Source organism: Melanaphis sacchari, unplaced genomic scaffold, assembly GCF_002803265.2.
Source record: "Melanaphis sacchari strain LSU unplaced genomic scaffold, SCAv2.0 Contig1_pilon_pilon, whole genome shotgun sequence".
Classification (NCBI taxonomy): Eukaryota; Metazoa; Arthropoda; class Insecta; order Hemiptera; family Aphididae; genus Melanaphis; species Melanaphis sacchari.
Window position 1 is genome coordinate 908,634 of NW_020270976.1, and position 14,965 is coordinate 923,598.

The 14,965-nt window shown below is 25.5% G+C and overlaps 1 protein-coding gene across 1 annotated transcript in view; it reads left to right on the forward strand.

The window, feature by feature from the left end:
* Positions 1-14,671, forward strand: part of LOC112593259 (protein spaetzle 3-like) — an 18,723-nt gene extending 4,052 nt beyond the window's left edge. Inside the window, exons 2-6 of the mRNA XM_025337622.1 lie at positions 2,086-2,279; positions 9,907-10,031; positions 10,948-11,148; positions 13,675-13,800; positions 14,183-14,671. Coding sequence (XP_025193407.1) covers positions 2,086-2,279; positions 9,907-10,031; positions 10,948-11,148; positions 13,675-13,800; positions 14,183-14,357 — 821 coding nt within the window. The 3' untranslated portion in view covers positions 14,358-14,671. The remainder of the gene's footprint in view (positions 1-2,085; positions 2,280-9,906; positions 10,032-10,947; positions 11,149-13,674; positions 13,801-14,182) is intronic.
* Positions 14,672-14,965: the final 294 nt, after the last annotated feature.

Consider the following 14,965-nt stretch of genomic DNA (forward strand, 5'->3'; position numbering starts at 1 on the left):
GCCCATAAATATCGACTAAAATTCTACGACGTGCGATTGGGCACGGGTAAAACTGCATCTATTAACCGAGTGTGAAATGATGATATTATTGCTTTCGCCGTACGATCGACAGCGGTGTTCATATAATATAATAGCATTACTTTATTATTAATAGGATTTTCGTTTCATAATAATTAATAGTCAAATGAATATTAAACAGTACCCAGTACGGCGTTTTTAAACTGGATTCGTCACACTTAGGTACGGTGCGCTCGTACGCAGATTTCGGCAGTAAACTGTCGAGTGTCTCACGGCGCCGCGTGGCCGTCAATATTTGTACAGACAACCAATAATAATTGTTGTGTAAATATTTTAAGAGTTGAATCACCGATTTCCGTCGATTATTTAAATGGTTAGGTAAGTTTTTAAGTTTAAATGCAAGATAGGTGGGTGAGTGGTCCTGTATTATATGTACATACAATTAAGCACGCGTATAATATATTGTATAGTAAGCGAGCGTGTGTATTAGGTACCTACTCTCTCTTTAATTTTCAGTTCTGCAAAATGTCATGTAGGTACGTATATACAAGAAAAAGGTGATACCATAATAGTATCATAAACTATTATGCACCAAGAATACGATTAAACTGAAATCAACATAACTATGTCAAGATCGAAGTAATATTACGAGTTAAAAGTTTGAATTACGAATTGAACTCAAACTTCTTTTTCTCTTTTATGTATGATAGGTACGAACGATTTAGTGCTTGAGTTTGTAATCAGAAAGTGTTTTTTTTTTTTTAGAACCAAGTCTGAGTTGAATGAGAAAAAAAGTTTAAAAAGTCAATTCGATCAGACATTTTGGTTTTTTAAACATTTATTTGAAAAAATATAATGTCGTTAAATAACTCGAGTTTTCTTGTCAATAAACTATACATAATCATAATTAGATTAAGTCGATGATCAATTATGGTTGTTTTATACGTATATGTATCTACTATGCAATGAGCCGATGAGAAGGTCCATCCCTATGTCTATTACTCGTGTTAAAAAACCTAAGCCTCCCCTCAAAATGTTAGAAGTAATATTAGCAGACGTTAATTGTTTTTTAACCGTTTATGTGCTGGATAAAAAATTGAAATTTTTTTTAACACGCAATTTTAAAGGTACCCATATTACATAGTATAAAAATATATAATACCTAATTGAATTCGTCAAGGTTTTTTATTACTCGAGGTATACTTTCATGAAACTTTTAAAACTACATTTGCACTAAACTCTCGACGATAACCCATTTCATAGGTGCCTATTACAAATATACAACATACGATTTTAATTAGCTTATAATTACAACACAACAGAACATTTTCTGCATTTAATTTGTATTAACGCATTCAGCATTTCAGCACTATTGTAAAGAATTATTGAAACCAAGTTATTCATTATTATATGATATCTATAATAATTACAGCACGCATTCAAATAATATACCTTCTATATGTTATATAAACTTTTATAATTTTATTAGTAATCCTGCACAACTTGTTTTTATTTGATCATCTTAAATAATAATAATATTATATGAACACAGAAATTATACATCAAAAAATACCTAGTACAAAAACAAGATTGATTAAACGACAATATTGTATAAGCATACTGCAATTTCTACAAAATATTACTAAAACAATATTTGTATTTGAATTAAACGTGAGAAAATGTATCTTTTCTCGAATAATCATCGTATTAAATTGTAAACAAAATACATCGTAATATATAGGTATAAAGCTGATTACAGTCATAATTATTTGATGGTTTACAATTATTAGTCTTTTGTATTAAGTAAATCGCCAACTCGTTGCAAAAAATATATGTAATTTTATTTCAGGATATGGTTATTAATAAATAATAAATAAAAAATTCAAAAATGCAATTCATTATTTCGAAATTTCTAAAGAGACTAAACGAATTACCTTAAAAAAATCTTCGGTACAATAATTGAGTGGGGTTAAATCAAAAACTTATGATATTATGCAGCTTAAAACACGACTAACACTTTCAAACAACACTCATACGTTTAATTACAATATTATGTTTGTGTTTTAGGTAAAACTTCGTTGCATGCGGTACTAGACTACGACGAGGAAGAAGAGGAATCGTTAGATTATTACGAAGAGACGTACAGTCACAGTGGAGTGACGCCAATTCAGGGTCCTATATTTTTAAGAAATGGTTCGGTGCCGGTTGTACCGTTGTACGGTTACCAAAAAGTGAGCAACGGATCTCTACTGCAGATACCGGTAAGTAGTGTTCATTTAATCCATCACCTACAGCAGGTAGTATACTTATAATAATGTACCGTGGCCCATAGTCATAGGCGTAAACTTGGGACATTCCTAGGCTTTAAGTATATAGATCTAAAAAATTATTTTATAAACTTGTGAATTAAAACGTTTGCACGTAGGTAATTGAATTGGACTGAACCCAACGAATTTATATTATATCTACGAAATAATAACACGCATGATGAGTGGGTACATTAAATTACTACTATCTAATTATATAATATATTTTTGAAAAGATTATAGTAGATATTATATATATATATATATATATAAACTTGAACTATTAAATAACGAATTACGATCATAAAAACATACATTGTAATAAATATTAAACTCGTTATTAGTAAAAATTGCCTTTTTAGTTTGAGAAAAAAGTTTTTAATACAAAAAAAAACGCAAGTTTAAAGCTTACAAATATTTTCTTTTCAAACATTGAAATAAGACAAAAATATTTATTAATTCACATAAAGTTATCCTCGTATATAAAATTCTAAAATAAGATCGAATAACATAATTTATCTATTTTTTAGAAATCGTAAAACTTACAAGTTTGCATAAAAAAAAAACTTTAAATATTTTTGATTATTATTTCATCCCGTCAAATCAACTAAGAAAATAAACCCTAACTTACACATATAAAACGTGTACTATAATTAATTAATGTTAGATACCAGTTTTTGACTCCAGGGTTGTTGGGATATTTAGATAATATTCTTAATTTTTTTTAAAGGTATTATTTAGTATAAATAATAAAGTTGTCATTGACTGTATTCCGTAAACATATTAAAAGTCATTACTCATTACACATATTGTTATTAAATACGATGCTTCACACTTTTGATAGTAATTATTACAAGTTCTATGGTAATCATGACCTAGTTCAACATTAATAATTGTGCTACTGGGTATTAAGAAAATTAAAACATCGTAAATACCAATACCCCAGAGAGTGACAGTTACATGAAATGTTCATGAAAAAATTGCATAATGATCGCGCAAGGACGTCCGCGACTAAGCAGGGGTAACGTGTTTTTAAAATGTTTTGGACAGTTTTGGAAATACAACCGCGTGGACCGTGGTTATCTTTCTTATAACAACACATAAAATACAGTGAAAGTAGTCCAGACACAATTATAATGTATTCACCAGGTAGAGTTCCACGCGCCATTTGTCTAATTTAAACATTGCACTAAACGTATTATTATAATTGTACTTATAAATTATTATAATTCCAACGCATGTGTCATATATGTAGACACTATGCGTATACCTACGCACGACACTGGATAAATTCCAAAACTGTAAGGCGTATTCAAATTTTTAATCAAAAAAAATAAAGTATATGTTATTTGACCTAACTAAAATATAAATAAAGCATAACCATCATTGAATTATTTTTTTTTTAACACGAAGATTAATAAAAAAAATATCAAATATATTAAATGGTTATTATTAGTAATTAATCAAACATTAATTTATATTTAATAAAATTTATTAACCTAATTACAGTGTTCTAAATCATGCGTACAATCATTACAATTTGAAAATCAATTATTTTTATTGCATAGAAATAATTTAATATTTGTAATAATAATAATAATAAAACACTGAGTAATGACATTTTTATTGATTGCTAGACGGTCTACATTTTATTAAGAAAATAGATTAATAGATGATGATAAAAATTATTTTATTTTTTTACTAACGCAATAACACTTAGACTTAATTCATCTTTCTATCTTTAGTAATCTATGGTATATCTTAATAAAATACTCAACATAAATAATTTCAATTTCTATATAATCGTTTTTATTTTTAACAATTAAATATCAAATAATATAATTAAGAAAATAAATCATATTTTTTTTAAGTTAAAATATAAATTTTTTTACTAATTGTATACCACCTGTTGTACCCATAATATATAAGTAAAGTGCCTTATCTGATACTAAAAGAAATTCAAATAATTGTTTGATTTATTTGATTTTTGTGTTTAAATTTTAAAAAATGTCCAAACTATTTTTTAATTCCATTTTGCTTTCAAATTTAAAATTACACAAAGAGCTACAATAGCGAATAACTACATGTTACTAATATTAATATTTTCAAATATATTTATGACCATCGATCGTGTATTTGAATGAGTTTTCAAATATTTTACTTTTTTATCATTATCAATGTGTTTTTAAAAGAATTATATTGTTAAATTGTTATGGTAGTGATAAGTACAGGACGAAAAAAAATAGGTGACCATATTATTCATAGATATTCTTAATAAGAAGTTCCACACGAAACTTTACCTCATACACAATGCCAATAAACAAATAAAATAAATATAATTGCTTTTACATATCTAATCAATTTAGTCATGATTTACACATGTACATTGTAATTTCTAATCAGTGTACTATAATTTATAGGTATGTATATAATATTGTATTGTCACATTAACTTGACAATTATTTTTATTAAATTAATTCCTTAAATAAAAAATTTGATCTCATGAAAAAGTTTAAAAATGATAATGTATAATAAATAAATAATTTTAAGAGAGAAAAATATTTTAATTTAAGACTGGAAAAATTAAAAGGTTTTTTAAATAAAATTTATTATTTTTTGTCATTTAGTTTTTTAAATCGAAAACCTTTTTGAATACAAATGTATTAGAAAAGAAAGGGAGAAAATAATATTAAATTACATAATTTCTGACAAACGTACTTACATAAAATAGATACGTATGTGCAAATGTTTAAAATAATTAATATCTACACGTATAGTATATAATATGTACATAGTATTAAGTAAATCAATTAGCTTACATCAATTGCGTGTTACTTAAAGTTACATAATAATTATTTAACGGTAAAACCTGACTACTAGAGTAAAAATTTTACAACTTTTAATAGGGATTTACGTTTTTTTACTTAAGCATTAGCGCCTAAATATATATTTTTATATGTTATCTAAGAATATCGATTTATAGTCGGTTTTAAAATGCTATGGTTTGGTTTTGGTGACAAATTCAGACTTAAAATGTGTCAACTATAAATACAGATTAAAATGTAATTCATATATCTATGTATCCAATATTATGTCGTTGAGTTCGATCACGGGATAGCCAGCTCTTCCCTCATACCATTCATGTTAATTGTATATATTTCTTCACTATATTTTATTATTATGTAAAAATTAATGGCTATAAAATAATTAAATCTATATAGCATAACAATAATAACTACGATCTAATTAAGAAGATAGTTGAAACGAGAGACATAATACAAACAATGAATAGGTAGTCAGGCTGTGACAATTTTATTAATCATCACATCTATAAATAATATAGACGAATTAACATGTTGAATTGTTGGGCCTCAGCCCATAGATCTAATTAAAAGGTTGTTTTTAATTTATTATAACTAAATATGTTATAAAAATAATGAAAAATTAGTCAAAAGTAAAAAAAATTTTGCATTTTACGGTTTTCTATACAAAAATTGAAAAATGTATTCTGGTCATTGTTTCATAAGTTCAGGAAAAAATAATCCCTGGGAAAAATAGTTTCACAGATTATTGAATTTTATTCTACAGCTAGAGCCAGTTTAAAACTAGTAACATTAGTGAGATACCTACCTATAAATTAAAATATCATAAAATACCAACATACAATCACAGATAACGATTCTCATGTTTCGCCTTTAAATTTGATTCTAAGAAAACACATTTAAGTCTAACCATAAAAATTGATTCTACTTTCTACTGTCGGGCAAATCGAAATCATTGTCTAATATAACTTTACAAAAACACAAAATCTTATAATTTATTTGCTGAACGTTCTCTGAACATTAATCATCAATATTTTAATATTTTAATACATATTTAACTAATAAATATAAAAGCAATTTAACTGTTACCTAATAAATGCATTTGAAAAAATTCTTAAATTAAATGTAAACCCTAATTATTTTAATTGGTACAAAACAAAACAATAAAAATGGTAAGTTCAAACAATGATTTAAATTCTTCTTAAATTTTGCGATTGTTATTATTATTATTTATGGTGATGATTATCATTAGTGCATAAAAATTATCTATCCATTTTTACTCAATGGTTTTTTCTATCAAATTAGAAATAAACGTCATTCCTTTTTATCATTTATATTAATAAATTATAGGTAATTACATTTTGAGAATTAATTTACATTAATAAATTACGATAATAACTATCAATACGTAATATGTATCATTACATAATATGTAATTATGTAAATATGAAATAATACATTTAAGTAATACAATGGTAAAACGAATAAATTTCTAAAAATCAACAGTAGATACTAATCGGTAAATTACAAATATTAAATAAATATTATGAAAAATAATATTTAGGTATATAACAATTTAAAGTATATTACTATATTTTTAATTTTTTCAATATAAAACAAGGAATGTATGCCATTCAACATACTAAAAAATATTCAAGAAAGTTGATAAGTAGAAGTAGAACTAATTATTATTAGAACATGGGTTCTAATAAAAATTATAATAAAAATAAAAAATTCAAAATATATAAATATTTATGTTCTTATTTTTGCTAAAATATGTATTAAAATTCATTAGTATATTACATACGTTTTTTAAATTTTTTAATTTAGTCAGTGTGGGAGATATCATCTTTTATTAATGTACGGTATAAATCAGTAATTAAAAATTGACTTACCTACAGTTCGAAGATGCTGACTCGGAAGTGACAAAATACTGAGTAAATTGTATTTTTCTTCTTTATTTTCTTTGTTGTTATTTTTCTATTGTATTTATATACTGAGTTAGTAAATAACGTAGTAAACAAGATATAAATTTTCCACGACTTATACAAAATGACACATGGCCATCACTTTTGAAAGTTTCATAATGAAATTCTAAAAGGTACTAACCAACTTTAACATTTTTATTCACAGTAATTTTGGCACAACTTTAATCGAAAAAAATTCACTAACTAACGAAACCAATTGTACGTAATTAAGTGTATACTGCATAGGTACCTATTAGAAACTAGACTAGACTGTCTAGACTGTGTAAACTTTTCCGATATAGCATCATCAAAAACCAGATCTATCTTATCTTATTTATAACAACGTCGTCTAATAATGCATATCTATTAATATTAAAATTCAACAAAATTTCCAACATAACAATGATAATTTTCAATATTTCTTAAAACTTTGAAGGTACCTACGGATAAAAATACAAAATATTATGTACTTATTGGTAAAATATTTAAAAACACGTATTTAAAATAAAAAAGCGCTAATTTACGGTGTAATGAAACGTACTTATTTTTAATTAGAATTAAGAAAACTGCATTCAATAAAATTACGTATTTGCACAAAAATCCGCGCCCTGGTTATTGTACTATAATATTCAATAAGTACCAACTTAAATAAAATTCATTACCAAAATGTAAAAACTCATAGATTATTACCGCGGTTGATAATCATTAGTTTACTTGGAAAAAAAAACACCTGGAATTAGGATTAAAAGTTATTTAAAACCAAATGTAATTTGAAAGTTTTTTTTTTTTATTTCCTTATTTATATTATATTTTCTATGACCAAAAAAAAAATTGTTATTTTTTCCCATTTAGCAGATGAGCCGAGTATTAGCAGAAAACAAAAAAGTAAACTTTAGTGAAATCGAATGGCATCAACTAATGTGACAGTAAAACTATGGGTTTGTAAAATAATTACTTTTACAATCGTGGATAAGCAATAATGCATTACACCAATAATTAAATAAGTATACAATTTTCGAGAGCATATTGGTTTTTAATAGATAGTATCTATAGGTATTTATTTAACCTCGATCAAGCGGCATGACATTACCACACTGTGTTTTATGTGAACATTCCAATATTATCAACTCGAATTATATGAACATTTTTATCCAATATGTACATAATAATGGCCTTGTTAAAATTTAGGTACCTACTTATTTAAGTCAACAAATTTCGTTGGGTAGGTAATAAAATAAATACCTATGTGTTTATTTGTTATTTTACTATGGTCGGTGAAATAATACGAACTTATAGGAACTCAAATTATATTCCGTTGTAAAAAAACTTCAAGTCATATGACGATAGTTTCAAAACTTTTTTTGTTTACGGAAATATTTAAAAAAAACCCACAATGTCCAAAAAACCTGAAATGCTAATTTTAAACTAAAAAATATATATAAATCATGATGATCATTACAATGTAATTTACAATTTTGAATGTACATACCTTACATACCTAGTACATCCATAGAATTTACTTCTATGCAAAATACAGTTCCCCAACCACTGGTCTAAGAACACATAAGTACGATTCCTTTTTAAATTAATATATATTTATTTTTTTTTTATAAAAATAATTCTTATTTCTTTTCACTTTCTTTAGTCACTCTATTCTCACGATTTAAGAACTAATAGAAAAATTAATTTCACGTATGTAATTATATTAGAGGTACAATAATTTACTTAAGTAATTTCATAAAACTAAAAATATTTAATTATTTATTTATAATTAGTAACACAAACAAAAAATTTTTGTTTATAGGTATTTAGAGGTATTTGGTAGTTTGGCACTGTAATGGGTGCATTAAATTTGAATTGAATAATAAATCATTAAATACGGTGAAAACGATGAAAACCCATTCTGCATAAGAAACATTGAGTAACCAAAATTACTAAAACAATTATTTCAATAATGATACTAAGATATTAACAACTTTCCGTACCTATCGTATTTTATTTTTTTTTTCTATTATTTTAAAGATCACTAATAATTTTATTTTTTTATTTCATAAAGATACAAACTAGATTCAATTCATAACTAAATTCCTTTATTTAAGTTGATAATCAGAGCATTTTTCTCTAAAAAAAGTCTTTAGAATGTGTTTTTTTATTAATATATTTTTAAATAATTTAAATCTGTATAGCCAAATTATTAATTACATAAAATAATGTATCTATAAACTATAAAAAATAATTTGAGCAATTTTATTAATTATATAAGTACAATGATATTATGAAGGTTTGTATTTCAATGAAATCCTAAAAGAGGAAATATGTATATAATTATCATCATACGAACCTTAAGATACCTACATCTATATATATAATAAATCAAATAATGTATTAATCACTACTTATTATTAATTATTTATATAGTTATACTTTTAGACTAAAATGCTAATATTCAAAATTTTAAATTGATTTATTTTCCGCTTGATTATCTTACATGTAATATTAGAATCAGTTATGAAATATATTATTTACACTATACGAAATGTACATTGTACATATTTATATAATATACACGTTTTTACCATGTCGTCCGTAACCTACCATCATTGAAGATATATTTATTTATTTTTTAAGATTAACCAATTAATTTGTGTGTTTTCAAAATATAATTTTATAATTTTTATTTATTTATATATAATTCGTGTCTGTATAAACATATGATCTATAATTATGTTTGAATGAAAAGTAGAAAAAATATTTGTATAATAATTATTTTAAATAATTTTATATTACTTACAGGTATTTTGGACTGCTCTTTCGTTTGCTTTAGGATATGAAATTGGTGGAGATCTGATTCGTGGAACTCCGTGTATTAAACGAAACCACCAATTGTTTTGTCCGACAGCAGGAAAAAGTTACCCAGTGTAAGTAAGTAGTAGCTAAACTACCCTCGTGATTTATATACATATATTATTATTATTATTTCGGTTTCAGTAAAAAAATAGGTATTTATTTTCAAGAATACTATTATATTATAATAGACATATTTTTGAATAAGTACAGGGACGGATTTAACAATTTTCCACCTTAATTTAAAAAAAAATCCCTCTATAAAACAAAATTTCCTTTCATAATAACAATTTCTATGTATGCAATTATTTTTTCATTTAACTAAAGTTCAATAAAAACGTTTTAATTTAAATATAATATTTTCTCTTTATTTCTATTATACAAGAAAAAATAATAATAAATTTATTAAATAATTATTTAGTTATATAAATAGTTTAATTTTGAAAAATCAAAGAAAAAAATCAAGTATTTTTCCATTCAAGAACAAAATAAATATTAAATACAATTTTGTTGCGTATAAAAAGCCGCTTTCCAAAAATTTGCCGCCCTATGCAGCTGCATAGTTCGCAGCGCCTTAAATCCGCCCCTAAATAGGTATATTATTAGATAATTCATATTATGATCACACGAATGGTACAATAATATACGTGTATTATCTTTAGTAAATGTTTTTTCTCTCCTCTACAACAAATCAATAACATTCAGGATACTTAAAATATCAAAACTATTTGACATGGATTAGTTGAACACAGAAGATAAATAGGTACATAATTTTACTATACTCACGAATCACGGACTATGACATCAGCGTCCGTGATTTAAGTCTACTTATAAGTTCTATAATACAGAGATTAGAACCCGGAGCAAACGGTTTAAATATTTTATGTTAGATAAATTTGCTTACCTTAAAAAAACATTTGATTTCAAAAGTTACCAAGTGTATAATTATAAAATGTTAGTACTATCGTTTTTTTTTTTTGTTAAACTCAGAGACCGAATCGACAGATTTATCGATGAAAATAAAGCACTCATGAAACGAATGTATGGAGATTTTGAAATGATGGAGAATGGCCCGTTCCCTAAGGCAAAAAGATCAACAGCTCGAAAAAGAAGACAAGACTCTAGTTTTTCGGATGATCAATCGAAACCGAATAAGCTACCGACCAGAGGTCAGCCGGCAGATTCTGGAAGGTACTACCTTTAAAACCTTTATAATACATATTAAATTATATATTTGCATATACTGTTTACAGTGTTTTTTTTGTTATCATCTACTTATATATTAATTTATATATTAAGTATACCTAAATATAGACTACTATGCAAATGAGTCATTAAGTGATAGATAGGTATTACCAATATGTTTAATACAATACTATCATTATTATTACAATCGCCTACCTATATTTCTATAAACATCAAGTATTCAATTAATATATTCAATGAACCACTGTACCCGTGCATACATAATAAAACATAAGTATACACCTAATAACCCTTGACAAAACCAAAATTCGGGAGTGTCGCGAAGGCCCATATGGCCATATAATAAATGTACCTACTACCTATTAACATTAATAGATTAAACAAACATAAGTTTAGTATACAAAATAGTCAGAAGTTCATGATTATACATTGATGTAGGTATCTACCTAATAAGGAATTCTCTATAGCCGGACGGCGGACTATAGGTTTGATTTGATAATCTTTTGAATGCAGAGATACCCTGAAGTAATGTTTTCAACTGGATCGTCTGATCTAACCATGTCAATAACTCAGCAATCAGCATATTATAATATTATTGTTATTATTTCTTCATTCTGTATTAATTGTTTTCATAACATATTTTCATAATTCATAATATTAATATAATTATGAACACGAGTAACCACAAATAATAGGTTTTTGTTTATTCGTTCAATTGGCTGATTAGCTTAAAGCGAATACTATTCAAGGTGTACAACGTTCAGTAAATGGTTTTTTGTCATCAACCTGTGGTGGCCCTAGGGCGAATCAATTGGGATATCTATCCTAAGCTACATTTTTAAGGCACTACAACTCGCCACTATCAAATTTATAATTATCTTAGCATACGACAAAAGTATCGATATTTATTTAAAACTGTTAAAACTAAATCGATCTATGATCAATTATAATATTATAAGTAATGTATAACTAACATCGTGTAATAATATTTATCATTTAATAAAATAATTAACATTAAGATTTCAAATAAAATAGTAACTAATATTAATATTCTATTTTTTTTTTTTTTTTTTTTATTAATATTTTATAAAACCTTAAACGGTATTTACCTAATAGACATGTCTATTTGAACATATAATAAAACAGTAATAAATTACTAATTTACTAGCTTATAAAATAGACGTGTTCTACTTATTTTGTACTTATTGAAAAAGAAGCTAAAAAATATTTATTTTGTCCAGGGTCTCGCCATAAGTCTGCATATTTTATTAAAAAAAGTTTACACAATTAACGTACGAGACGTTCAACTATTTTTAATAATAATTTATTATTCATTATAGTTCTAAATAATATTAATACCTGTGTTCTGTTCCTATACTTAAGTAATATAATAAAAATCATATTATAATGCAATAACATAGTAATTAATAAAATTCCATAGGATGAAATATTTGTGTATGATAATACCTACTTATCTACTGAATATACAAAGCCATTTAAGTTTTATAGAATGCATCTACAATTTTGTACATGAAAATATAGTCTAAAATAATAATAAAATGCATATTTGCTCAATGTTTTATCTAATAGGTACATTTCTTAAAACGCCAAACTTTATAAATACTTAGAGATTAGTTTACTTATGTAGGTACCTAAATAGAATTATTTATCAATTGAATTCGTTAAATTTTCGTCATAGTTACAAGCATAAATTTATTTGTTTTCAAAAAAAAAAAGAAAAACATTCTTGAAACATTGTATAAGCGTAATATTTTAATTATAACTTTTGAAATTGTTTAAATAAAATACATATCGTGTAATTATTACATAATATTATGACTACCTGTTTTGTCGAAAAACATTTGAATTTTTGATAAATTCGAGGCTCGCCTATCCCACAGGTACTTAAATGGATTCTTAAGTATTAGGTTTGCTGTCCGGATATCTAAATAACGTCAAAAGTTAATAATAAGGTCAAATATATTACTTTAAAATATAGGACAATAACTAATGACGTAACTAAAAGGGATCAGAGTGTGCGGGCAGTGGGTACACCCGATCCCGTTCATTTAGGGGGGCTTAGGTAATAAAATATTTTTCTTTTAATAATAATCACGCATACCACTGTCAAACTTTTTCAAATATACGTATTAATGTATTATTCTAAGTTGTATAGATTGTATATAAGAATATTTATTATAAAATTTAAAAAAAAAATTTATAATTTACAATAAACTAATAAATTATAATTTTTTTTTTTTTACAATTTTGAATTAATTAAACATATAATAATATTTTTATAACATTTATAAAATAATATAAATTAAATTAATTTTACCCTCTTTTAATCAGTTCTCCATATTTACTACCTGGGTGAGGAAGACCGTTGAAAAATTCGTTCTCGGGACCAAATTTTTAAGTTACACCATTGACAACAAGTCAATAACTGCTTACATATTTTATCTTGATTACAATACATATAATACCTTATATTGATGTTTAATTTTACAGGATAGACTCTTGTGAATCTAAAGTAGAAGTGGTCACTCCGTATTGGGCCTCGAACAGCGTGGGTAAGACCAGAGCGATTGTTAACACCGAACACTTCGAACAAGCTATTCATCAAGAAGTCTGCACGTGAGTCGATAACCACAAATTAAAATAACTAATTCATGAACCTATATCTACATAAAAACCTATAAATATTTTAACATAAGACTTATTTGCTCATTAAATTGTGAAATTTTTACAACTACAAAAATTTTTTGCACAGTATTATTGATATTAATTAATATTTATCAATAACTTAACTCTAAAAAAACCTCTTAATTTATGAACCTAAGTATGTATTAATATAGGACATATAGGTACCTACGTTCCCGTATACAATCGACAACCACTAACCGTAACATACCTTAATGTGTAGCCGTGTAGGCACTTATTTATTAAATTTATTCTAAACAAGGCTCGAGCAAAAATTGCAATAGATAACGAATTTAACACTTTTTTATTATTACAGAAAGACACTGACGGGACGCTGTTCAGGAGACTGTGGATGCGAACAAAAGTATAAATGGCACAGGTTGTTAGCGTACGATCCCGACAACGACTGTAAAGGGATATTCATGGATTGGTTTTTGTTTCCATCTTGCTGTGTGTGTCGATGCGATTCGACAACCCCAAACAATGTTTAGCGAAAATCGTCATTGTTCGCGTCTGTCAACTTTGTACTTATTATTATATATTTTATACATATTACATATAAATAGATATATATTTATTATCCTTTAGTATAACTGCTTAGGAAGAATACCTACGCTTATATTATAACGTTTCGTATACATATATTTATATATTCAGTGCCTATATTTAATAGAATATTATGCTTAACTACGTACCTATACGTCTGTGAAATTGTCATACACGCATGTTCAAGATATTTTTGTTTGATCATGGGAGTTATAAAATTTAAATTTATAATATTTTATTAGTACCTACTGCCTAGGTATATAATATTATTATAACGTGTTGTTAACTTGTGTAATGTTATTTTTACTGCAGAATCCATATATTTTTATTTCTTAATAACAGTTTTATAAACATGAATTATTAATGATTAATCTATACATGTTAGAAAGGTACCTACTTACCTACTTTTATATTTCTCTATACCTACCAAATACGCGAACACGTGTTTTAAATCGTACAATTTTAAATACTAAAGAATGTTTTCATTAAAAAAATATATCAAACGGAATTCTAGTTAAATGTTTATAAAAATTGACAATGTACCTATATTTAA